This window comes from Nerophis ophidion, linkage group LG20 (assembly GCF_033978795.1).
Source record: "Nerophis ophidion isolate RoL-2023_Sa linkage group LG20, RoL_Noph_v1.0, whole genome shotgun sequence".
NCBI classification, from domain to species: domain Eukaryota; kingdom Metazoa; phylum Chordata; class Actinopteri; order Syngnathiformes; family Syngnathidae; genus Nerophis; species Nerophis ophidion.
In genome coordinates this window covers 47,351,835-47,379,639 of record NC_084630.1, presented here as the reverse complement: position 1 = coordinate 47,379,639, position 27,805 = coordinate 47,351,835, and the positions used below count along the sequence as shown (strand labels likewise).

General features: G+C 40.4%; 2 protein-coding genes across 2 annotated transcripts; one reads left to right on the top strand and one right to left on the bottom strand.

The window, feature by feature from the left end:
- Nucleotides 1-27,805, bottom strand: LOC133538579 (oocyte zinc finger protein XlCOF7.1-like). The gene is made up of 5 exons (XM_061880232.1): nt 27,350-27,805; nt 22,847-24,171; nt 7,439-7,651; nt 4,828-5,050; nt 1-2,089 (listed from the first exon to the last, which is right to left on the bottom strand). The coding sequence occupies exons 1-5, from the start codon at nt 27,474-27,476 to the stop codon at nt 738-740; spliced, it is 3,240 nt and encodes a 1,079-aa protein (XP_061736216.1). The 5' UTR covers nt 27,477-27,805; the 3' UTR covers nt 1-737.
- On the top strand, nt 7,638-15,896 carry LOC133539231 (uncharacterized). The gene is made up of 2 exons (XM_061881407.1): nt 7,638-7,925; nt 13,693-15,896. Exon 2 carries the CDS (start codon nt 13,743-13,745, stop codon nt 14,397-14,399), a length of 657 nt encoding a protein of 218 aa, XP_061737391.1. The 5' UTR covers nt 7,638-7,925; nt 13,693-13,742; the 3' UTR covers nt 14,400-15,896.

Sequence of the window (27,805 nt, the reverse complement as noted above, 5' to 3'; positions counted from 1 at the left end):
TAAAGGGAGTTTTTTTTTAATCCACAAATGTAAGTTTGTAAAAACAAAACCATATTTCCTTCACACAAACAATTCAGTCATTCTCTGTCACTTTTATATTGCATAAAGGTCTGGGGACATACATATAAAACAATCACAACACAATCATCATATTACAAAAAAGTAATATAATTAATAAAATGGATGAATAGAGACGCAACAAATGATTCATAAAGTCACATTTCAAAACTGTATAAAAGACAACTGTTCAAATGATGTATAAAGTAAATAATAATATGCTTCCTGAAGTGGTCCAGAAGATGTTTCAGATGTGAACCAGTACATATGTATATCATATAAAGGTGATAATCTATGGGATTATTAACAATTGGAAATAACATTATGTAACACTTCAATATTCCAAACACGTATAAAAACAGTATTATGAATAAGTCTAAAATTGTATTATGAATATATACACACATACAATGTTTATTGTGTGTAAAAAAATGTATTGTACTGTTTACTCTCACCTTTTCAGTCAAACTGTTCCGTTAATTTTTTTAATAAAAGTACACAATGTTGCATATTAATGCATGTATTTGACTGAAAAAAGCCCTGTAATAAAATATCTCAGCAATAAATGTAGAAGCATATTAAAAAGGTTGTTACACAACAATGTCACACATGTTATATGTGCTGATGTTGTTAGAAAGTCAAAATGAAAGTCTGGACAGTTTATTTCAAATCCTGCAGTTTCATTTGCTGCTGCTGTTCTCACCAGCACACTTGTGTTTCTTACACTGGTACTTAGAAGACAATCTTTCACCACACACACTGCAACTCAACACTTTCTCTCCTGGGTGTGTTCTCATGTGTCTTTCAAGCTTTGATCGTTCCCCAAAGCTTCTGTTGCAGATTAAACAGGAAAAAGGTTTTTCACCAGTGTGTATTCTCTTGTGTCTTTTCAAAGTTAGACTGTCTGTAAAACCTTTACCACAGCTTGAACAAGAAAAAGGTTTTTCACCGGTGTGTGTTCTCTTGTGTACATTCAAATTATGACTTTGTGTAAAACCTTTACCACAGACTACACAGGAAAAAGGTTTTTCACCAGTGTGTGTTCTCAAGTGTACTTTCAAATCCTGACTTTGTGCAAAACCTTTACCACAAATTGAACAAGAAAAAGGCTTTTCTCCAGTGTGTGTTCTCATGTGTTTTTTCAAATCCTGACTTTGTGCAAAACTTTTACCACAGATTGAACAAGAAAATGTTTTTTCACCAGTGTGTGTTCTCATGTGGACTTTCAAATTCTGACTTTGTGTAAAACCTTTACTACAGAGTGAACAAGAAAAGGGTTTTTCTCCAGTGTGTCTTCTCATGTGGGTTTTCAGAAGACTATGGTATTTAAAAGTTTTGTGACAGTGAGAACATGTGAAGTGAGTGTTGTCAGTGTGACATGTCGTATCATCTTTAGAGTCTTCATCATCAGTGTCAGGAGAGTGTGACGTTGTGTCCTCACTATCTGATAGTGGAGCTAAGAGCTTGTCTGCTTGTGATCCTCCACAGTGGTCTCCATCAGCTTCTGTTGTCATGTGTTGTGTTGAGCTGCTGCTTGGAGGCTCCCCCCCTCCCCTCTCCTCACTTTCACCTTTCACCTCATCATCTTCACTCTTCACAGGGACACCAGTCACTGGGAACTCCTCCAACCATTTAGGCTGACTGATGCCCTCTTCCTCCTCTTCCTCTTTAATGTGTGGCGGCCCTCGGTCCTCCTTTTCCTCTTTAAAGTAGGGGGTCGGTGGGTCCTCCTCTTCCTTTTTAATGTGAGGGGTCAGCAGGTTCTCTTGCGCCTTAAAGTGAGGGGTCAGTGGGTCCTCCTCTTCCTTTTTGATGTGTAAGATCAGTGAGTCCTCCGCTTGCCCTTTAATGTGAAAGGTCAGTTTAACACGATGGGTCTGTGGCATCCCGTCTTCCTCTTTAATGTGGGGGGGCTGTGGCTCCTCTATTCCCTCTTTAATTTGTTTGGGATGTGGTACCTCTTCTTCCTCATGTATGTTGGAGGACTGTGGTTCCTCCTCCTGTTCATTAGGTAGAGGTTCTTCTTCGACGTCTAACAATACAGGAGAAAAAAACATTCTTAGAAAAGTTCAACTTTGCTCAGTCTTATGAGACATTGTTCTGCACCAACATTAAATAGGATGAAGTAATCAGATTACTGACTACTCCTTCAAAAGGTAACTTGTTTATCATTAATAATAGTAATAATGGATTAGATTAATTTAGTGCGTTTCTGGACACTCAAATTGCGTTATAGTGAGAACTGAGAAGGCATTATTCATGCAGTCCACACATGCAATGTGGTGAGCTACATGTAATTATAATAATAATAACAATAACAATAATAATAATAATAATAATAAGTAGATGAAGCAATTGCTGAAGGAATTGTGTGTGAAAGCTCAAATACTGAAGTTGAACTGAAATGCTGACAGAATGTAGTATGAATGTAAGAATAGTTTGAATATTAGAGAGGTTTGAATGTTGAAGAGTTGGAATTCCCAGGAAAACTGGAATTTGGTTTAAAACTTGGGAACATGTTAGTTTGAATGTCCAGGATGAGTGGAATAAGTTGATGTTGGAATGGTTTGAATGGGTTCATATCAATGGTAACTTCTTGGAAATTTGGGCAAAGCGGGATTTTTTTGAAAATGATGAAGAGCATGAACAAGTTGAATTGGTTAGTGTTGGAATTGTTTAAATCTGTCAAGAAATGTTGAAGTAGTAACAGTTTTTTAATTGAAAAATGGTATTACTGAAGTTTGTGAAAACCGGGAATTTTTCTAGTTCTTAAAGGCCTACTGAAATGAGATTTTCTTATTCAAACGGGGATAGCAGCTCCATTCTATGTGTCATACTTGATCATTTCGCGATTCTGCCATATTTTTGCTGAAAGTATTTAGTAGAGAACATCCACGATAAAGTTCGCAACTTTTGGTCGCTAATGAAAAAGCCCTGCCTTTACCGGAAGTATGTGCTTGTGACGTCACGAATTGCAGGGCTCCACACATATTCACAGTGTGACCGGGCAGTAATTCAAGGCAGGCGCATACTATATGCCCGGCGGCAATTCAAGGAAATACGGTTGTTCTGAAGGTTTGCATGTTTGTTTAATAGTTACTTTAAGTTCTCCAGTTAGTAGATAATTTCTGTTAAGGGATTATTGTTATTATTATTATTATTTATTTCTATTTAATACGTATCATATGGGAAAGCCAAAATGTGTATATTTAAGTTGTTTAACCGTTGCTATGGCTTCCGTTGCCGCAGTAACGGGCAGTTCCTTTTCCGCTGGTAGAAAAAGGTTTAAAAGAGTTCCGGCACTAGCAGTGCAGTGTCGGTAGTTCTACATGGAAGACAGTTTACCACGACTGCAGATTGGCGAAAGAACCACAGTAAGAGTATTATTTCCAAGTGTAAGTGACAGTGTATCATTTGCACTGGTTTAAGTTTAGGACATTTGGGCACTTCACGTTGCCAGTATACGTGAAGTGCATGCTAACCACTAGGAAGCTAACCGCAGCTCGTACTTGTGGTTGTGTGCTGCACCATGACTTAAAGAACGGCATCTTTAGTCACGTTTGCTTTCAGTTTGTTAGAGAGACCCTCTCCCCGTTGACTGTGTAGTTTGGAGAGCGAGTGTGGGACAATATAATGAGCTTAGTTGCGTGCTACTGTTGCTACGTCGCTGCGAGGGACCCAGACAGCGCTAGGTTGGCGTGTCCATTGCACGCGCTCACGGACTAGTCGACAGAGAGGTGACCCAGGACGAGGCTGGTTCTCCTCTCGCTCCAGACTGGACCTCCTGAGTCGTGCTAAAGGAAGCACGGCCGTGCTTTCCTCTCCCCATCTCTACTCCACAACGGGAGGTGTCCCCCCCCTCCAACACCCCCTTTGTATCCAGCAGTTTCAACTCACCACCACACCCCTAAGTGCACCACCGATTCATCAGGCCCGCAACAGACAATCTTCTGGCCCAACCAAGGGGCCCAGGTTGGACTGTGTGAGTGATTGGTTTAGTGTGGGTTGTTCAAATGGGGAGGTAGCGTGTGAGTGGGGAAGAGTGTATGAGTGTAATCAATGTCTGATTATTGTATTTTAATCCGGTTATTGTAAAGTAAATTGTTCAACTTTATAAGCCGTCTCCTCTCGCTCTCTCTTAGAGTAGATTCTTACATAAATATTGAATAATTCGAGTCATCCCAATAAGGTGAAATACAGTCCTTTACAGGCTCCCGTACAACGGTATTATATATATATATAAATATAAATGTGGAAAATGTGGGTGAATGTGGAAGTAGTGTCAAAGCGCTTTGAGTACCTTGAAGGTAGAAAAGCGCTGTACAAGTACAATCCATTTATCATTTATATATATACATACCCCGCCTTCCACCCGATTGTAGCTGAGATAGGCTCCAGCACCCCCCGCGACTCCGAAAGGGATAAGCTGTAGAAAATGGATGGATGGATATACCGTATTTCCTTGAATTGCCGCTGGGGCACTAATTAATTTAAAACTTCTTCTCACTTCTGCACTTACCAAAAGCATGCGGTAGAAGTAAGCATGTAACTTAGATATTAGGTTTCACTATTTAAAAGCGTTTTGTGTCACTAGTGAAAAGCGCTGTATAAATATAATTCATTTCACTAATTCACACGATTGATGATCATTCATTTTTAAATGGTGGTGTTAAAAAGCAAATAAATCTCCATCTTTAGTGATAAATGTGGCCCCCGGATGAACATGTGTCACAAACATTGTATTAGATGATATGTGGATGTTGTGCTTACTTGGACTGTGATGAAGCTGTGAGGACTCAGGTGGTTTGTCTTCATGCTCTTCAGTCTTCACAGAGACAACAGTCAGTGGAAACTTGCTGACATCAGCCTCCTCCTGCCCTACAGGACACTCTCCCTCCTGACTGATCCACACTTCCTCCTCTTCCTCTTTAATGTGGGGGGGCTGTGGATCCTCCTGCTGCTGAAGGGGACGTTCTTCTTGACGAGCGTTCATCTGTTGGACGTCCGCAAGACAACACAAACAAACTTCAGCTCAGATGTGTCAAATGTTGTTTAGTCTATCAAATATAAAATTTTCCAAGTGGACTGACACCAATTTGTGGTGATGTTCTTCTACACATGGAATAATCATCAGTTATTGATTATTATGAATTGTGTAATTGATCTTGTTTTCCGCATTTACATTAATTATTGATAAAAAGTAACAACTTATAGAAAACCTCCTGCTGGGATTTTAATACCGTCATGACTGCAAGAAGTCAGTCTGCACGTATAAAAGTTTCATTGTGCTGCAGCATCAAGTGACGCCAACTGGCTCCTCCCACTACCAACCTACCAGCCAACCTTGACGTGCACCTCCAAAATAGTCCCACCTCACGTCAACGGTGACCAGGACTACAGAGCTGTGGTCGGTTGGCTTTACTTTTATGCGCAATATCCTCTCCTTGTTTTTCCTTCTGCGAAAGCAACATTTTTAGCCCAACAGAAAACGAACAGAAGTGCAGCGAAGCACGTGTAACAAGTGCAAGCAAGTGTGGCCGTGTGATAGTATGTTGGGTGATAGTATGTTGGGTGATAGTATGTTGGGTGATAGTATGTTGGGTGATAGTATGTTGGGTGATAGTATGTTGGGTGATAGTATGTTGGGTGATAGTATGTTGGGTGATAGTATGTTGGGTGATAGTATGTTGGGTGATAGTATGTTGGGTGATAGTATGTTGGGTGATAGCATGTTGGGTGATAGTATGTTGGGTGATAGTATGTTGGGTGATAGTATGTTGGGTGATAGTATGTTGGGTGATAGTATGTTGTGTGATAGTATGTTGGGTGATAGCATGTTGGGTGATAGCATGTTGGGTGATAGCATGTTGGGTGATAGTATGTTGGGTGATAGTATGTTGGGTGATAGTATGTTGGGTGATAGCATGTTGGGTGATAGCATGTTGGGTGATAGCATGTTGGGTGATAGCATGTTGGGTGATAGCATGTTGGGTGATAGCATGTTGGGTGATAGTATGTTGGGTGATAGTATGTTGGGGGATAGTATGTTGTGTGATAGTATGTTGTGTGATAGTATGTTGGGTGATAGTATGTTGGGTGATAGTATGTTGGGTGATAGTATGTTGGGTGATAGTATGTTGTGTGATAGTATGTTGTGTGATAGTATGTTGTGTGATAATATTTTGGGTGATAGTATGTTGGGTGATAGTATGTTGTTTGATAGTATGTTGGGTGATAGTATGTTGGGTGATAGTATGTTGGGTGATAGTATGTTGGGTGATAGTATGTTGGGTGGTAGTATGTTGTGTGATAGTACGTTGGGTGATAGTATGTTGGGTGATAGTATGTTGGGTGATAGTATTTTGGGTGATAGTATGTTGGGTGATAGTATGTTGGGTGGTAGTATGTTGGGTGATAGTATGTTGGGTGGTAGTATGTTGGGTGATAGTATGTTGGGTGATAGTATGTTGGGTGGTAGTATGTTGTGTGATAGTATGTTGGGTGATAGTATGTTGGGTGATAGTATGTTGGGTGATAGTATTTTGGGTGATAGTATGTTGGGTGATAGTATGTTGGGTGATAGTATGTTGGGTGATAGTATGTTGGGTGATAGTATGTTGGGTGATAGTATGTTGGGTGATAGTATGTTGGGTGGTAGTATGTTGTGTGATAGTATGTTGGGTGATAGTATGTTGGGTGATAGTATGTTGGGTGATAGTATTTTGGGTGATAGTATGTTGGGTGATAGTATGTTGGGTGATAGTATGTTGGGTGATAGTATGTTGGGTGGTAGTATGTTGGGTGATAGTATGTTGGGTGATAGTATGTTGGGTGATAGTATGTTGGGTGATAGTATGTTGGGTGGTAGTATGTTGGGTGATAGTATGTTGGGTGATAGTATTTTGGGTGATAGTATGTTGGGTGATAGTATGTTGGGTGATAGTATGTTGGGTGATAGTATGTTGGGTGATAGTATGTTGGGTGGTAGTATGTTGGGTGATAGTATGTTGGGTGATAGTATTTTGGGTGATAGTATGTTGGGTGATAGTATGTTGCTTGAACCTTTTAATCTTGATGCTGTAAAGCGTTTTTGAGTATGTGACTTATTCCAGACTTAAAGTACAAGACGTTCGTTTCTTTCTAGTAACAAATGTTTAATGTCTTTAAGCGTGACTGTAATATACAAAAAAAACTGTTAAATTATTAAATAAGTCAATGTAATTCTCATAGAGAAGATATAAAATACACTCCTAAGAAAAAAACGCTTATATATATATATTTGCTACAAAGGCCTGCTAGCGGGCTAACGCTAGCACGTTAGCTTCGAACAACATATCAGGTAAATAAGATAAATAATATGAAAATATATCATGTATATTACCTCATAAGCCGCGTGTAGAAGAGAGGAGTGGAATATATTCTTCCTATTGTTACACCAGCAACTCTTTCTTTTTTCTTCTGTGGCCGGGCGAAGGAAATGTGCACCACTCACTATTGTCCCAGTGAAACACGTGTTTGAAGGAAGTGTGCACCACTCACTATTGTCCCAGTGAAACACGTGTTTGGCAAACAATTGTTCCGCGGTTGAGAACACCTCGATGACGTCACACAGAAGGAAGAACAAAACAAGATGGCGACTGGCGAAGAATACGTTGTTTTGGTTATTATGGTTTTTAGGTCTTAATTACAACGTACATGTGCACATTTGTGTCGTTTAACACAGTAAACGTCGTCATTAATTGTTTGTATGCGGATACATTAGTCTGAGTGCACTTTGACGTGCTAGCCCAGCCTGCTGGTTAGCTTAGCTTGTTAGCTGCTAACAAAGAGAGGCGGAAGTGATCGACACATCAAAGCAGAGATCCAATGTAAGTGGAAAGTGTTTTTATTGTGTGAACATGTCTACATTACAAATGATGTGAGTGTTGCATAATCAGCGACTAACTGCTGCCGTTGAAGAAATATTTGTGATGTTAGAAAAAAAGAAAAAATGATAGCAAAGTACAAGGTGGAACTTTGATCAACAAAAGAGGAGAAGGAGCGACAACATCAACTACTGGACGCTGTTTTCAAGAAACATCAAGTTGTGTTACACATCCATCCATCTATCTTCTTCTGCTTATCCGAGGTTGGGTCGCGGGGGCAGCAGCCTAAGCAGGGAAGCCCAGCCTTTCCTTTCCCTAGCCACTTCGTCCAGCTTTTCCCGGGGGATCCCGAGGCGTTCCCAGGCCAGCTGGGAGACATAGTCTACCCAACGTGTCCTGGGTCTTCCCCGTGGCCTCCTACCTGTTGGAAGTGCCCTAAACACCTCCCTAGGGAGGCATTTGGGTGGCATCCTGACTAAATGCCCGAATCACCTCATCTGGCTCCACATGATGGGGAGGAGCAGCGGCTTGCTTCTCACTCTATCTCTAAGGGAGAGCCCTATTTCAGCCACTTGTACCCGTGATCTTGTCCTTTCGGTCATGACCCAAAGCTCATGACCATAGGTGAGGATGGGAACGTAGATCGACCGGTAAACTGAGAGCTTTGCCTTCCGGCTCAGCTCCTTCTTCACCACAACGGATCGATTCAGCGTCTGCATTACTGAAGTCGCCGCACCGATCCGCCTGTCGATCTCACCATCCACTCTTCCCTCACTCGTGAACAAGACTCTGAGGTACTTGAACTCCTCCACATGGGGCAGGGCACTGCACCCTTTTCCGGACTAGAACCTTGGACTCGGACTTGGACGTGCTGATTCTCATCCAAGTCGATTCACACTTGGCTGCGAACTGATCCCGTGAGAGCTGAAGATCCTGGCCAGTTGAAACCATCAGGACCACATCATCTGCAAAAAGCAGAGACCTAATCCTGCAGCAACCAAACCGGATCCCCTTGACTGCGCCGAGAAATTCTGTCCACAGAATCGGCGCCTTGGCGGAGTCCAACCATCACTGGAAAAGTGTCCGACTTACTGCCGGCAATGCGGACCAAGTTCTGACACTGATCGTACAGGGATCGGACCGCCACAATAAGACAGTCCGATACCCCATACTCTTTGAGCACTCCCCACAGGACTTCCGAGGGACACGGTTGAATGCCTTCTCCAAGTCCACAAAGCACATGTAGACTGGTTGGGCAAACTCCCATGCACCCTCACTGACCCTGCCGAGAGTATAGACCTGGTCCACAGTTCCACGACCAGGACCAAAACCACACTGTTCCTCCTAAATCTGAGGTTCAATTATGTGGCGTAAACTCCTTTCCAGTACTTCTGAATGGAGGCTGAGGATGCTTGTACATATTGACACAAATATATAAAAAACACTAACCTTATGACGGATGCTCTTGCAATTGTTCTCTTTGATCTTTCACAACACCTGGTGGCCACAATAATTCATGAAGTCAAGCTCATGGCTCAGAATGTTGGCTAATGCGGACATGTTTGTTACTGGATACTTTCTATCAGACTTCTGTTCTGGAGACTTTTTGTACGTATTAAGCAACTATAATTATTTGATATGCTTAAAAGTGCTGTTTTAGCTTAGCTGTTGAGTAGCTGCTAACTCCTGGCGTGTCCAAAGTGCAGCCCATAGCTATGTTTTTTACCGACAACGGGGAGTGTTGAAAATGTGGTATTTGCGTGTCGGTCCAATCAGCGGCAGCTACGCCCTGTTTTGTGATTGGACCTAAGTCTTTGGCTTGGTAGGCGGGTACGAGGCTACCAAGCCAGGTGGTACGAGCACGAGCACGGAGGAGCCTTTGTAGTGGTGTCGCAGCTCGGTGGTCGTGCCGTCAGGTAACACCAGGAAGGTTCTTTCTGTGCGACATTCACCGGTGCTTTTTTTCTCCCTGGACTCCGACTTCATATCTGGTGTTGTCCTTCAGACCTCGGCCAAGAAGCCACGTAAACAGTGTGAAGAATGTGGGCGATAAGAGTGTGTGTGGGTGGGCATGAACTTGCACCCACTTTCAACTGGAACTCAGGACATATGATTAGTTGCACGGCCTATTCTTATCTATATTAAACATTTCTTAATCACTTCATCCTTCATTATCTTAATTGTATCCCAACTTCATCCATCCATCCATTTTCTACCGCTTATTCCCTTTCGGGGTCACGGGGGGCGCTAGCGCCTATCTCAGCTACAATCGGGCGGAAGGCAGGGTACACCCTGGACAAGTCGCCACCTCATCGCAGGGCCAACACAGATAGACAGACAACATTCACACACTAGGGCCAATTTAGTGTTGCCAATCAACCTATCCCCAGGTGCATGTCTTTGGAAGTGGGAGGAAGCCGGAGTACCCGGAGGGAACCCACGCATTCACGGGGAGAACATGCAAACTCTACACAGAAAGATCCCGAGCCTGGATTTGAACCCAGGACTGCAGGAACTTCGTATTGTGAGGCAGACGCACTAACCCCTCTGCCACCGTGAAGCCCAACTTTAACTACCTGTAAAAATGAGTGACTTATTGTTGTCCATTTGTAAATAAATTGTTTTTCTAAATTATAGTCTCCTCACTTTAACCAGACAGTCGATAGGACAAAAGACCCTGCGAGGACTTTGCCCTTTAAAAGGTAAAGCCCAAAAAAGGACAGTATTAAGATGAGTTCATTACATTTGCTATGAGGCATTTTGTTATTGATATATTTTTTTTTTGTTACTTGGGGCGGTATAGCTCGGTTGGTAGAGTGGCCGTGCCAGCAACTTGAGGGTTCCAGGTTCGTTCCCAGCTTCTGCTATCTTAGCTGTTGTGTCCTTGGGCAAGACACTTTACCCACCTGCTCCCAGTGCCACCCACATTGTTTTAAATGTAACTTAGATGATGGGTTTCACTATGTAAAGTGCTTTGAGTCACTTCACATGACATGTTGTTGTTCTATTTTGTAATATCAAGGGGAACTGCACTTTTTGGAATCATTCACAGTCCCTATGTAAGGTAAAGTTAAGGTCCCAACGGTAGTCACACACTAGGTGTGGTGAAATGATCCTCTGCATTTGACCCATCCCCAAGTTCACCCTCTGGGAGGTGAGGGCAGTGGAGGCCGCGCTCGGGAATCTTTTGGTGATTTAACCCCCAACCCTTGATGCTGAGTGCCAAGCAAGGAGGCAATGGGTCCCGTTCTTATAGTCTTTGGTATGACTCGGCCAGGATTTGAACTCACGACTCTCCAGTCTCAGGGCAGACACTCTAACCACAAGGCCACTGAGCAGGTCAATGGTTAATGCATCCTAAATAGAAAATAAACCTTAGCAAAAGTTAGCTAACAATTAAATCATTGGTAGCCCTTCTATTCTGCCTATAAAGTGCTCCAAATAACATCCTAAAACCTTCAACATTTTAAATACACACTGTAAGTATATATGTAATGTAGTAACATTCTTATTAAAGGGGAACATTATCACAATTTCAGAAAGGTTGAAACCAATAAAATTCAGTTCCCAGTGGCTTGTTTTATTTTTCAAAATGGTTTTCAAAATTTTACCCATCATGGTATATCCCGAAAAAAGGCTTTAAAGTGCCTGATTTTCGCTATCTGTATATCCACCCGTCCATTTTCCTGTGACGTCACTGCGTGACGCCAATACAAACAAACATGGCGGATAGAACAGAAAGATATAGCGATATTAGATCGGATTCAGACTCGGATTTCAGCGGCTTAAGCAATTCAAAAGATTACGCATGTATTGAAACGGATGGTTGGAGTGTGGAGGCAGATAGCGAAAACGAAATTGAAGAAGAAACTGAAGCTATTGAGCCATATCACGACAGACAGCGGCAACGAGTACGAATTCGGTGATCGCCGTCTAACCAACGATTGCATCTTTTGAACACTGGAACAACTTAAATCCGTCGATTGGTATGTGTTTGTTTGGCATTAAATGTTGGTGGAGGGAAAGGCTGGATGCAAATATAGCTACAAATGAGGCATAATGATGCAATATGTACATACAGCTAGCCTAAATAGCACGTTAGCATCGATTAGCTGGCAGTCATGCCGTGACCAAATATGTCTGATTAGCACATAAGTCAATAACATCAACAAAACTCACCTTTGTGATTTAGTTGTCTTTATTGTTGGAAATGCATCTGCTTTGGGTGTCGCAGGATATCCACACATCTCTGTGCCATCTCTGTCGTAGCAGCGCTATCGTCTGTAAAATGTGCGGAACAAACGAGGGACTTTCACATCTTTTGACCACTGGTGTACTTGAATCCGTCGATTGGTATGTGTTTGTTTGGAATTAAATGTGGATGGAGGGAAAGGCTGGATGCAAAAATAGCTACAAATGAGGCATAATGATGCAATATGTACATACAGCTAGCCTAAATAGCATGTTAGCATCGATTAGCATGCCGTGACCATAATGTTTCCAAGGTACGGAAAACAGTCGAAAAAACGGAAAATAATCAATCAATCAATCAATGTTTATTTATATAGCCCCAAATCACAAATGTCTCAAAGGACTGCACAAACCATTACGACTACGACATCCTCGGAAGAACCCACAAAAGGGCAAGGAATACTCACACCCAGTGGGCAGAGAGAATTCACATCCAGTGGGACGCCAGTGACAATGCTGACTATGAGAAACCTTGGAGAGGACCTCAGATTTGGACAACCCCCCCCCCCCCCCTCTAGGGGACCGAAAGCAATGGATGTCGAGCGGGTCTAACATGATACTGTGAAAGTTCAATCCATAGTGGCTCCAACACAGCCGCGAGAGTTCAGTTCAAAGCGGATCCAAGACAGCAGCGAGAGTCCCGTCCACAGGAAACCATCCCAAGCGGAGGCGGATCAGCAGCGTAGAGATGTCCCCAACCGATACACAGGCGAGTGGTCCATCCTGGGTCTCGACTCTGGACAGCCAGTACTTCATCCATGGTCATCGGACCGGACCCCCTCCACAAGGGAGGAGGGGACATAGGAGAAAAATAACAGTGCTGATTTGACTTGCTGTGTGTAATGTGTTTGAGAAAATGGCGGATTGCTTCCCGTTGTAACGTCACGGATGAAAGGTCATTTCTCCGGCAGCGAACAATGGAAGGGCGTTTCAATCGCCAAATTCACCCTTTTAGAGTTCGGAAATCGGTTAAAAAAACATGTGGTCTTTTTTCTGCAACATCAAGGTATATTTGGTATATGATTGATGAAAGAATAATTTTAAAAGAGGTTACAAAATCTCCTAATTTGGCAGCTGACATATGCAGTCACATATTGTATCATTTGTAATTGTATTATTTTGTCGAAACAATTCTTTTTAATGTACTTGTTTATTTACTGTTAACATCTGGTTACTTTATTTGAGAAAATATTACTGGAAGTGATGTAATATTTTACTGCATATTTCAGCAACCAAATTAGGAGCCTGTGTAGCCTGTTTTAAAATGGTTCTATTATTAATTCAATACGAAATAATATATGGTAAAATAAATTTTAAACCAAATCGTCTATCCATAGTAAAAAGTCCTGTTATTCTAGTTGGTTTTTAGTTTCCTGTGAATAATGTTGTAAGAGCAGTGTGTTTGTGCATCACTGAGATTTCAAGACAGTTCATATGATAACTTGTTTTTCCTAAGTACTGAATGCATTGTGTGACTGAGCAGAGATGGATGTTTCTCAAACTTGTGTTTGTCTTGCAGACGTCTGTGAAGAACATCTTCACCCTGAGCAACAGAAGTGGAGCTTTAGGATGCGGACGGAGGAGCCACAGCACAACCTCATTAGGAAGGAAGAGGAATACCAACTGATCCCCCATTTTAAAAATGAAGAGGAACACCAACGGATCCCCCATTTTAAAGACGAGAGAGAAGACCCACTCACACTCCATTTTAAAGAGGAAGCGGTGGATCCACTAAGCCTTCCCATTAAGGAGGAAGAGGAGGATCCACTGACCCCTCACATTAAAGAGGAAGAGGAAGAACACAGCATCAGTCAGCAGGGAGAGCATCTAGAAGGACTGGAGGAGGTTGATGTCCCCAAGATGCCAGTGACTGGTGTCCCTGTGAAGAGTGAAGATGATGAGGTGAAAGGTGAAAGTGAGGAGAGGGGAGGGGGGGAGCCTCCAAGCAGCAGCTCAACACAACACATGACAACAGAAGCTGATGGAGACCACTGTGGAGGATCACAAGCAGACAAGCTCTTAGCTCCACTATCAGATAGTGAGGACACAACGTCACACTCTCCTGACACTGATGATGAAGACTCTAAAGATGATGCAACATGTCACACTGACAACACTCACTTCACATCTTCTCACTCTCACAAAACTTTTAAATCTCTTAGTAAATTGAAGACACATGAGAACACACACTGGAGAAAAAAGGTTTTCATGTTCAATCTGCGGTAAAGATTTTACTCATAGGCACCATTTAAAGGCACACATGAGAACACACACTGGAGAAAAACATTTTTCGTGTTCCATCTGCCGTAAAGATTTTCATCAAAGACAAAATTTGAAAGCACACATGAGAACACACACTGGAGAAAAACCTTTTTCATGTTCAAACTGTAGTACAGGTTTTACTCAAAAGCAAAATTTTAAAACACACATGAGAATACACACTGAAGAAAAACCTTTGATATGTTCAGTATGTGGTAAAGATTTTTGGCAAAGGCACTATTTCAAAGTACACATGAGAACACACACCGGAGAAAAACCTTTTATATGTTCAGTCTGTGGTAAAAGTTTTATAGAAAGACAGCAATTAAAAGCACACATGAGAACGCACTCTGATATAAAAACATACTCCTGTTCAAACTGCAACAAAACCTTTCGTCACCTAATCACTCTTAAAGTACACATAAGAACACATACAGGAGAAAAACCTTTTTCATGTTTAATCTGCAGTAAAGATTTTACTGGAAGGCAGTATTTCAAAATACACATGAGAATACACACTGGAGAAAAACCGTTTTCTTGCTCAGAATGTGGCAAAAGTTTTGTAATAAAGCAAACATTAAAAGTACACATGAGAATATACACTGGAGAAAAACCTTTTTCCTGCTCAGAATGTGGTAAAAGTTTTGCAATGAATCAAAGTTTAAAAATACACATGAGAACACACACTGGGGAAAAACCTTTTTCATGTTTAATCTGCGGTAAAGATTTTACTCTAAGGCCCCATTTCAAATCACACATGAGAACGCACACTGGTGAAAAACCATACTCCTGTACAAGATGCAATAAAAGTTTTCATCATCCAAACTCTCTTACAGTACACATGAGAAGACACCCAGGAGAGAAAGTGTTGAGTTGCAGTGTTTGTGGTGAAAGATTGTCTTCTAAGTACCAGTGTAAGAAACACAAGTGTGCTGGTGAGAACAGCAGCAGCAAATGAAACTGCAGGATTTGAAATAAACTGTCAAAACTTTAACTTTGACCTTCTAAGAACATCAGCACATCGATTCTAACAGTTGTAGATTAGATATTTTAAATTATTTCCTTTTTTTCAGTCAAGTACATGTTTTAATATACGACATTGTGTACTTTTATTTAAAAACAAACAACATTTTGACTGTAAAGGTGAGAATAAACAGGAGAAAACATGTTACAAATACGTTTTATGTGAGATTTAGAAATCAATTTTAACTTTTAATGATGTTATAGATGAACTCCTTTAAATGATGTACATATTTGTTTTACATGTGTTCATACCTTTGCTTTTGAATACTCATAAATCCCTCTTAGTTCATATTTACTGGTTCACACCTGAAACATCTTCTGGACCTCTTCTGGAAGCATATTATTATTTACTTTATACAACATTTGAAATGTTGTGTTTTATACAAGATCATTTACTTTTAAAATGTGTGACTTAATAAAGGATTTGTTGGGTCTCGATAATCCATTCTTTTAATTATCTTTGTTACTCTCTTTCTTAATATGATTATTTTTTTATATGCATGTCCCCTTTATGCAATAAGTAGATGAGATAAAATATCAACATTATATGTGGAAGGTTATGAAGAGTAATTTTGTTTTTAATAATCTACATTTCTTATTAAAAAAACTACACATGACAATTGTTTTTTGAAGTGGTTCATGATTTTTTTCTACCACTTGTCCCTTTCATTTATATGTATAGCAAACTTGTCCGCCAAAGGGTGTTGCGTTTTGGAGAAACTCCTTCTGTCAGAGTGCTGTTCAACACAGTAAAGAGGAACCCAAAGATGCACAGGACGCTGAGTAAAACACTTCTTTTACTGCGGAAATCTACTCACAGAAACAATCCAAACAGGAGGTAACAAAAAGCGACGGTGCGAAAGAGAGAAGACAAAATGTGCATCGTGGAAAAAAGAACAAAAGATACTTATAAAATAAAATAAACTCAACTTGGTTTGGAGTTAGAAGACGTGCACACTACCAAACAACACCAAGATGGATGGCACTGGGAATGGCCAAGGGAGCAAAATATTGGAAGCATAAAATCAGGTGGCGGGGAGCGGATTCACCGAGTGCCATCCGGCTGTCAAGGTGCTGCTTAAAGGCCTACTGAAAGCCACTACTACAACCACGCAGTCTGATAGTTTATATATCAATGATGAAATATTAACATTGCAACACATGCCAATACGGCCTTTTTAGTTTACTAAATTGCAATTTTAAATTTCCCGCGATGCATCCTGTTGAAAAGGTTGCGGAAGGATGACGCGTGCGCGTGACGTCACGGGTTGTAGCGGACATTTTCTTCCACACCGATCACAGCTACAAGTCGTCTGATTCAATGGCATAATTACACAGTATTCTGGACATCTGTGTTGCTGAATCTTTTGCAATTTGTTCAATGAATAATGGAGACTACAAAGAAGAAAGCTGTTGGTGGAAAGCAGTGAATTGTGGCCGGCTGTAGCAACACAAACACAGCCGGTGTTTCTGTGTTTACATTCCCTAAAGATGGCGATGAAGCTCAAGCGAACACGGTTGGATTGGACCACACACACAAAGTACAGTGTATTATGCAGCCATCATTTCGAAAGATCGTGTTTCGAAGAGGGTCCCTTGCGAAGGGCAGAGATGGGCGTCGCCACCACCTGTCGACTGCTGCTAAAGAAAGGTGCGAGGCCAACTATTTTCAACAGACCACAACCAGCCATCAGTGGCAGTGCTTCCACAAGTTCAGACCATCCCACGCCGTCCACAAGTGGACAGACCATGCACATGAGGTCTGCATTTGCCAAAAGGGAAAAGGAGAGGGTAAAGATCTTAATTTCTAGTTTCGATAGTCATACTCACAGACATATATAGTCATAGACTACTCCATGAACAATGAAATAAATTAACAATAAAATAGTCTACATATAATTATTGCTCCAAGTTCTAGTCAAATTCCTCTGCAGTATAAAGTATCATACATTTACTGACATTACTGTCAATAGATTACAACAGACCAGTGGTTTTCAAATGGGGGTACACTTGTTTAACAGTGCAAAATATTGCTCATTTGTAGTGGTCTTTCTTCAACTATTTGGGAAAAAAAATGTAAACACTGAATATTGCATTGTTGCATTTATTTTCACAGTTTATGAACTTACATTCATATTTTGTTGAAGGACACTCGACACTTTGTATCATGATAAGTTTATTATGTTGTGAGCAGGAAAATGTACAATTGTAATTTGCAGGCTACGTAGACGACTTGATCAGGGAGGTTTTTGCTGGCTCCAGACAGACCCCTGACGAGAGAAGACCAGTCAGCGTCACCGTGGATGTGCCTCCCTTCCTCTGCGACGAACTGGAGAGACAAGGAGGAAGCCTTCACCAAGCACAGGAGTCGCTTCGCTAAGCGTTAACTACAGTGGCCATGTGGATTCTGTTGCAGTCACTGCACGTCTTGGAACCCCGTGTAGTCCATCCATGGATATGTTGTTCTGATCTTATGTACTACACAAGCTGGTAGTGCCACCCTTATCTCCTTCCCCTGATATCCCCAGCAGAAGCGGACAGACTGTCGACATGCTGTGTATCGTCTCCACCTGGAAGTACAAAATAGTTAATAGCAAATTATGGCACCTGTTATTATCCAGACATGGATACACAGTGACTCACTGTTCTCAAAAGACATTGTCATGCATTCTATTCATTTGTCATTTACTGTTGCAGTAAATCGTAAATATTGTTGACATCTACGGTCCATGTATGTACTACTTCTATGATATATAATGTCATGTACATTGTAGCACAGTACATTTCACAGAATAAGAATACGATAAGAAATTGCTCATTCTGACTTATCTTCCAAAGGTTGATAGAATAAAGAATAATTTAAACCTCTCTCATTTTGCTGTTGCTGCGGCACACCATATTGCTGTTTGTAGGCGTAATACGCTGTCTGCAGCACCCATTCATCCAAACATACAGATTGAAAGCCAGGGTGGTCTCAGATGCACGTCTCCACCCCCTCCTGCTCCATGGTTGTGGCCACTGCCTGTATCTCATGACAGCAGGCACACTCAGCCACTGTCTCCATGTTCACGCAGTTGTGACATTTACACCTGGAAATAGAAATATTCATAATATTTGTAAATCAATTCATATTTTTGACACCTGCAATCTGCATACATGTGCTAAAATTAAAATGATCATTGTCTTGTTGTGGATCTTATTAATCTACATGTTTTTTTTTACGTGCATGTTTTTAATATTGGTATATGGAGCTGTGGCCCATAGGAATAATGTCTCCCAGCTGGCCTGGGAACGCCTCGGGACCCCCCCGGGAAGAGCTAGACGAAGTGGCTGGAGAGAGGGAAGTCTGGGCTTCCCTGCTTAGGCTGAAGCTGCGGCTAAGTGGAAGAAGATGGATAATTAGTTTTGACATTGTGTCAATGATAGATACTTAGTCCTGTGCCTGGGGTGTAAGTTGTAACACTAACAATAACAGTGCAAGACTAGGCCACAAGCTAAAACTAGTCTATAAATAAATAACATTTTACCATTCTGTATTCTGAAGGCGATCTATGTGGTGTGCTACTCCAGCATCAATATCATCAGCGTCCTCCTGACCGTCACTGTCAGCGTCGGGTTCAAAACGGTATGGCTCTATCCCTTGTTGGAGGTGGCCGAGTAGTAGCTGCCACCCCCATGGCTGCCATGGCGCCTCTCACAGCATCTTCCCTATCTGAATCGCTCCCACTGGCCTCTAATCCTTCACTCTCACTTTCCTCATCCACAAATCTTTCATGCTCGCTCCAATTAATGGGGAAATCGTTGCTTTCTCGGTCAGAATCGCTCGGGCTGCTGGCGTCCATGATTGTAATTAAAGTGTGGATGTGAGGAGTCAGACAATCTGTGATGTCACGCGCACAACTTCCGGGAAAGGCAAGGCTTTTTTATTAGCGACCAAAAGTTGCGAACTTTATCGTCGATATTCTTTACTAAATCCTTTCAGCAAAAATATGGCAATATTGCAAAATGATGAACCTGCTATCCCCGTTTAAATAAGAAAATCTCATTTCAGTAGGCCTTTAAGTCCTGTCGGTTTGCTATCAAACTTCTGGCATTCAACTGAACAATGAACATGGCGTTGGATTGTGGTCACATGACTCAGTCTCATCTACTCTCTGGAGTTCACATCGCACCGGTTCCCATGATAGTTCTTTTACATTTAAAAACTTTGACCATTATTTTGATCTTCTCAGTCTTATTTCTTGCCTGTTCTGTACAGTTTATTATGTATGCCGGGAAGACAACTAGTTTGTCCATAGAAATTTCTGTATTTGTTGTTTTTTATCACTTGAACTGTTCTCACTTCTGCCTTGTTCTCCACTATCTTGTTATCTTACTTTAACTGCCTCTGCATATGTAATATTTCTTTCTACTTTGATATGCTGTACTTCTGTTGCTTGTTTCCTTCTGACAGAGCCCCCATATGCTGCTGTGTGATTCCCCCACAGTTCATCTGTTCATGACTTCCACATTGTCCATACTCCTGCTCCCCTCCACACCTTCCACATCTCATCTTAGCATGACACACACTAGCAATGTGCCATAGTGTTGCCACTTAAAACAAGGTAGTGGTGGTGGGACGTAAAGTCTAATTTAGAAGCTTAAAAACCCTATCATGATTCTTTCCGGGAGGATTTCCTCGACAAAGTGCACTAGCACAGATTCGCTCTCCATCGTTTCTAAATGCCATCAAACTCATCATCATTGTGACAGTTCCCCCTTGTATTTATTTCTCTTTTCAAATCTTTTAAGTTTTCTTTTTCATTTCCTCACTTCTATTATTTCCTTCAGTATCTTATTGCACAGCTTTTGCAATCGCATTGCTTTGTTCTTTTAGCCTCGATTTTTACATTTAATCCAAAGACTTCCGTCCTTTAGCACTGTGGCCATCTCCACCTCTCCAATGTCCTTCTTTCATCCCTTAACCAGTGTCATCAAACTAATATCTTTCATGTCTTCATCTGACTTCAATTCATATATAATCTAGCAATTATCTACCATAATCTTTTTCCTCCTTTCTACTCTCTTAGCGCTCTACTTTCCTTCATGACCTCCTCTCCCCTTCTTTCGTCTCTCCCTTCTAGTCCTATCTATGTCCATATCTTCCTCATACATCAGCTGACTATCCCCTTCCATGTCTTTTTATCCAGCTACCAGAAATCCATAGCTGGGTAATGGTGAGGTTTAATGAAACAAAAACAAAAAAGAATCGCCTAAAACCAAAACTAAAAATGAACTAAATCTCCTCTGTTCTGTACATCATTGTCCAAGTGACATTATATTGTCATCTTCCTCTTTATGCCATTTCCTCAAGGTGACAGAAAAACATGATACAACGTGCCTATCATGTGATTCTACCATGTTGGCAAAATACAAACACACAATATATTGACATATATAACACATAAAACATGGAATTAGAAGTGAACAGTACCCATCCCTACCAGCAGGTGTTGTTGTACTGGAAACTAATTTACAAACACAACTTCATCACACACAATACTCCACTATGGAATTGTTCTTATATTAAAATGAGAAACAAATCCATCTTTGTACAGCAATGGTTTGAAAAAGGCATTTGGTCACTGATGCACTTATTGAGTGATACAAATATTTTAATATTTGAAGATTTCATTAAGTAAGACCTGCAAGTAAAAACTATTACACATTTTAAAAAGGCTTTCATTCAAAATATTCTAGTTACTGCATATTTTTAAATTCTTTACTATTTCTTCCTTGTTATTGTTTTGTCTGGAACAAAAAATACTCATAAATTAAAAGTTTCCATTCTTTCTAAGGCAAAAAAGTCAATTTAAGAAAAAAAAAGATGGAATTGACCACTTAAAATAATTTTTGGGATGTTGTTTTGCAATTGAAGACAACACTTGTTCGATCTGTGACTGGGAAACACAATAAACAGTTTATTTTAAGAATGTATGCAAAGTAAATCTCTGTGGGATGATGTACAATATTGGCTTTTGTCTGACACTCCAAACTTTGACTGATATTGATGTTGTTTTGGGGATGTTAAAAAGAAAAAAAAAAGTTTAAAACACAAAACTGGATTTATTTGATGTATCCACAAATGTAAGTTTGTAAATACAAAACCATCCTTTCACAAAAAAAATCTGCCGTTTTCTCTCACTTTTATATTGCATAAAGGTCTGGGGACATACATATAAAACAATCACAACACAATCATCATATTACAGAGTAATAACGATAATGAATAAAATAGATTATAGAGACCCTGTGACGTTTGGCTGGCATGGTGTTGCGGGTCGTTCTCTTAAGATGCAGTTCGGGCTCGGACACAGCGTAAGGTAAGAAATATAGATTTATTTACACTTATAAAACAGACTAAGAACAGAAAAACTGGCACCAGGCACAAAAGGCAAAACCAACAGAACTAGCATGAGAGCTAGAAAAAAACAAAAGCATAGCGCAGAAGCTAGCAAGTACAAAATCGGGAATCAGCGTCGTCACTCTAAACATTTCTTCAGAGAAAATAAAATCCTTAACATGAATATTTATGAAACATGTCCACAAAAAAAATCTAGCTGTCAACACTGAATATTGCATTGTTGCATTTCTTTTCACAGTTTATGAACTTACATTCATATTTTGTTAACGTATTATTCAATAAATATATTTATAAAGGATTTTTGAATTGTTGCTATTTTTAGAATATTTTTTAAAAATCTCACGTACCCCTTGGCATACCTTCAAGTACCCCCAGGGGTACGCGTACCCCCATTTAAGAACCACTGATCTACGGGATTATTAACAAGTAGAAATACAAATATGTTATACTTCAATATTTCATATGAATAGGTCTAAAATTGTATGATGAACATACACAAAATATATATTTATATATGAGTGTGTGTATACATACACACATGTTTATTGCATGCAAAATATGTATTTCATTGTTTACTCTCATCTTTTTGCTCAAATTGTTCTGTCAATTTTTTAATAAAAGTACACAATGTTGCATATTAATGCATGTACTTGACTGAAAAAATGGTAATATAAAATATCTAATCTATAAATGTAGAAGCATATTAAAAAGATTGTTAGACAAACAACAATGTCACACATGTTATATGTGCTGATGTTGTTAGAAAGTCAAAATGAAAGTTTTGACAGTTTATTTCAAATCCTGCAGTTTCATTTGCTGCTGCTGTTCTCACCAGCACACTTGTGTTTCTTACACTGGTACTTAGAAGACAATCTTTCACCACACACACTGCAACTCAACACTTTCTCTCATGTGTCTTTCAAGCTTTGATCGTTCACCAAAGCTTCTGTTGCAGATTGAACAGGAATGTGATTTTTCACAAGTGTGTTCTCATGTGTCTTTTCAAATTCTGACTTTGTGTAAAACCTTTACCACAGGTTGAACAAGAAAAAGGTTTTTCTCCAGTGTGTGTTCTCATGTGTTTTTTTAAATCCTGACTTTGTGTAAAACCTTTACCACAGGTTGAACAGGAAAAAGGTTTTTCTCCAGTGTGTGTTCTCATGTGTACTTTCAAATCTTGACTTTGTGTAAAACCTTTACCACAGATTGAACAGGAAAAAGCAGTTTCTCCAGTGTGTCTTCTCATGTGTACTTTTAAATATTGACTTTGTGTAAAACATTTACCACAGATTGAACAGGAAACAGATTTTTCACCAGTGTGTGTTCTCATGTGTCTTTTCAAAGTATTACTGTGTGCAAAACCTTTACCACAGATTAAACAGACAAAAGGTTTTTCACCCGTGTGTGTTCTTGTGTGTGATTTCAAATGTTCACTTAGAACAAAACCTTTACTACATACTGAGCAAGAAAAAGGTTTTTCACCAGTGTGTCTTCTCATGTGGACTTTCAAATTCTGACTAAGTCCAAAACCTTTACCACATAGTGAACAAGAAAAAGGTTTTTCTCCAGTGTGAGTTCTCATGTGTCTTTTCAGACGACTTTGGTATTTAAAAGTTTTGTGACAGTGAGAACATGTGAAGTGAGTGTTGTCAGTGTGACATGTTGCATCATCTTTAGAGTCTTCATCATCAGTGTCAGGAGAGTGTGACGTTGTGTCCTCACTATCTGATAGTGGAGCTAAGAGCTTGTCTGCTTGTGATCCTCCACAGTGGTCTCCATCAGCTTCTGTTGTCATGTGTTGTGTTGAGCTGCTGCTTGGAGGCTCCCCCCCTCCCCTCTCCTCACTTTCACCTTTCACCTCATCATCTTCACTCTTCACAGGGACACCAGTCACTGGGAACTCCTCCAACCATTTAGGCTGACTGATGCCCTCTTCCTCCTCTTCCTCTTTAATGTGTGGCGGCTCTCGGTCCTCCTTTTCCTCTTTTAAGTAGGGGGTCAGTGGGTCCTCCTCTTCATTTTTAATGTGAGGGGTCAGCAGGTTCTCTTGCGCCTTAAAGTGAGGGGTCAGTGGGTCCTCCTCTTCCTTTTTGATGTGTAAGATCAATGGGTCCTCCGCTTGACCTTTAATGTGAAAGGTCAGTTTAACATTATGGGTCTGTGGCGCCTCGTCTTCCTCTTTAATTTGGGGGGGTTGTGGCTCCTCTCCTCCCTCTCTGATGTGTTGGGAATGTGGTACCTCTTTGTCCTCATGTATGTTGGGGGACTGTGGTTCCTCCTCCTGCTCACGAGGAAGATGTTCTTCATCAACGTCTGCGGGACAGGAGAAAACAAACATTCTTTAGAAAAGTCCAGCTTTGCTCAGTCACATGAGACATTGTCCTGCACCAACATATGATCTCACACTCTCATCAGTTTCCCCTCACAGCAGTCAGGGTACTTCCAGCTGACACATGAAGAAGACTTTCAGGAGAATGCCTTCCCAGGCCAACCCCCAATCCACCTTATTCATATAAAAACATCCTAAAAGTCATTCCTGCAATCCTTAATGGTAGATGCCATACGTGAAAGTGTGCTGTTCTCCCTTTGAATAAATCATACACACACAGGAAATAATGTACCACATGCCAGCCTCCACACAGTAGTACTAGTGATGAGCTCCCCCTGCTGGTGGACAATAATTACAGTGATTTTCACATACATCTTTAGAGACATGTCTGCTCTACAAAAGCATGAGCATAGTCAACATCCGTCCATCCATTTTCTACCGCTTCTTCCATTCTGGTTACGCATATTGGCCAAAAAACAAGGCATCTGTTTTGCTTTCATTTAGATAGTGTCGCTACTAGGGCTGGGCGATATTGCCTTTTTTTAATATCGCGATTTTTTTAGGCCATATCGTGATATACGAAATATATTACGATGTTTACCTTATTATTATTAATAATAATGGATTGGATTAATTTAGTGTGTTTCTAGACACCCAAATTGCGTTACTCTGAGAACTGAGAAGGCATCATTCATGCAGTCCACACATTCTGTATGGTAAGCTACATTTAATTATGATAATAATGATCAGATGAGGCAATTGTTCAAGGAATTGCTTGTGAATGCTGAAATTTAACTGAAATGCTGACAGAATGTAGTATGAATGTAAAAATAGTTTGAATGATGAAAAGGGGTTAAATGTTGAAGAGTTTGAATTTCCAGGAAAACCAGAATTTGGTTTGGAACTTGGGAAATTGTTAGTTTGAATGTCCAGGATGAGTGGAATGAGTTGATGTTGGAATGGTTTGAATAGGTTGAAAAATGTGGGGATTGTTCAACTTGGAAAAGTGTCACTCTGGTGGGTGTACGGATGTGTGGAAGGTACGTAGACACAGAAAACTCCCCCACAAGCATGTTTGTGTGACTGACAGAAATATTTCAAGTCAATGTCCAGAAGTATTAGAACATTAGTCAATCAATCACACAAACGGTCAATGAACTTTGCAGTCATGGATACACTGTGTGTTTATTTTCTCCGGCTGCGGCTCTCAAACTGCACACAAAATGTCTTCTTTTGTTCGTTTAGTCCGAAAGTGTAACAAAGCGCTGCCTCAATACGGAAAAAATAAAGCGCGTCTGGGGGCCCAAACGTTGCCATTCTTTTGTGAGTGTAGGCGTGTCGTCCTTATGTGACATCATCACGTCACCTTCATGAGGAAGCTGAGCTTGTTTCATACACGACTCCCCTCAGCTGTCTCCACTCCAACACACGAGCAGCTAACTTGGCTAACATTAGCAGGTGTGGTGATGCACCACACGTGACCTACGGTGGCCTGGGATGGACAAACCAGACAATTCTCACAAGACCACAACTCTTCATCTCTCACCTTTCCAAAGTAATAATCCAATCAATAATCACTGAACTCAACAAAAAAAATAAGGCATATTATTTCAACAATGACTTACGGAGTCAAAGAATTGGCTAATATAACAAAATCTACTGTTCATTGCAGAATATCAGGGAAACGGACATAAATGTAAGAGAAATGTTGTCATTGTGAGGAGAAGCAACATTTTTAGGGAAAATAATGTGTTCTCGACCACTCATTCATCCTATAAACACTCAACCGTCCCATCCTTGAGGCGGTCATTCGAAATAGCGACTAAACTACGAAGCTAAAGCTATCAAAGAAAATCCATACACCCACAACACATCTCATCTGCTTGTGTTGTTGTGAACGACATCATCCATGTTGCAACAGTCGCCTCCACAAATTAAGCTGAGAACAGCAACACACTTTCCCCTTCACAATAATAGGTATATTATTAATAAAAGTTTAAAGAAAAAAAACCTTACACAAGCATAATTAACTTATTGATGCATTTACACTATTATACTTTGACCCAAAGTATGGGTCAAAATTGTCCAAAGATTTATTGCACAAATAAATGTGAGCGATTCTGCATTTAATTAAACTGGAAAGAAAAAAACCTTTGCTTTGGAGACCTTCTAACTTGCCTTGGTGCCCTAAAATATGAGCCCTCCTTTAAGGCAACACTTGTCTTGACCTTAAAAAGTAAAAATTTGAGGCCTGTCTATGATGGGCCTTTTTCCCATCCATCCATCCATTTTCTACCGCTTGTCCCTTTTGGACTCACAGCAGGGCAGAAGGCGGGGTACACCCTGGAAATTTCCATAAAACCTTTACACTATTTATTTAAATCGTATCCTAACTAAAAATGTATCCTCCAGTTTGTGGCTATTGTAAGGCATATTTCCAGAGGATATGCATTTTTACAGCATGTTTTAAAGAGATAGCGATTAAAAAATGACTTCTGGGTATATTATATTGATCAACTAATTATTATTTAGGGGGCTTAATGAGCGGAATAGAGGCGCTCCCATTGACTCAATGGATACATCTAGGACAGTTAAGATTTTGCTGACGTTTCTTTAGAACTTAGAATGCATAAAATAAAAAACAAAACATGTTATTGTTTAACATAAGGTTCGTGAACGATAGGCAAAGTTAAAAGAAAAAATCTGATCCCCTTTGATTTGTTTTCTACATCTTGTGAACGGGTTGATGCTGTGGTGAAAGTGAGAAAATAAATGCATGTCGGGAAAATGAAAATTTCAGCAAAAATGGCTGGGAAACGTTTTAAAACCTGGTTAAAGATACACATGGCAGAAAGGCATGTGTATGTTGTCAAATGATGGTAGAATTAGCTTTATTATTTGGGTCATGCCCCTGGCCCGGCTCTGACCTGTTCCACCACTGACAGTTTGTAGTACAAATGGACTGGGATATGTAACTCCTCTTTAGTAGTTACATTCCACAGAACACCAACAACCACGTGGTTGCAAGACCACGTTGCAAGTAGCAGACGGAATGCATCATCCTCACAAGACAACACAACTTCATATACACAATATATTAAACATAGTGTTACTAATGAAATATAAAGTTAGTGAAGATGTGAGAGTAAAAAGTAAACAAACCTGTTCTGTGTAACACAACTTGATGATGTTTCTTATAATAAACATCCAGTAGTTGATGTTGTCGCTCCTTCTCCTCTTTGGTTGGACAAAGTTCCTCCTCATACTTTGCTATCATTCTTTCACACATTTTCACACAATCACAACACTTTACTCCCACACTTGATCTCTACTTAGCGATGTGTTGATAACTTCTGTGTCTTCTGTTAGCAGCTAACAAGCTAAGCTAACTAGCGAGCTAAGCTAACTAACAAGCAAAGATAGCACGAGAAGCGGCACAGTGCTTCTAGCGCATCGAGACCACTTTATCCTTAAATAAAGATTCAAAGATGTATTTTATACGACGTAAATATTTCAAACTGGAGAACAAATAATAAGACTGACTTATTAGTCCTGCTCGCGGCTTTCTGCGTCGATGTGCTTTCACGACAGTTGGCACACTTCCGCTGCCTTCTGTTT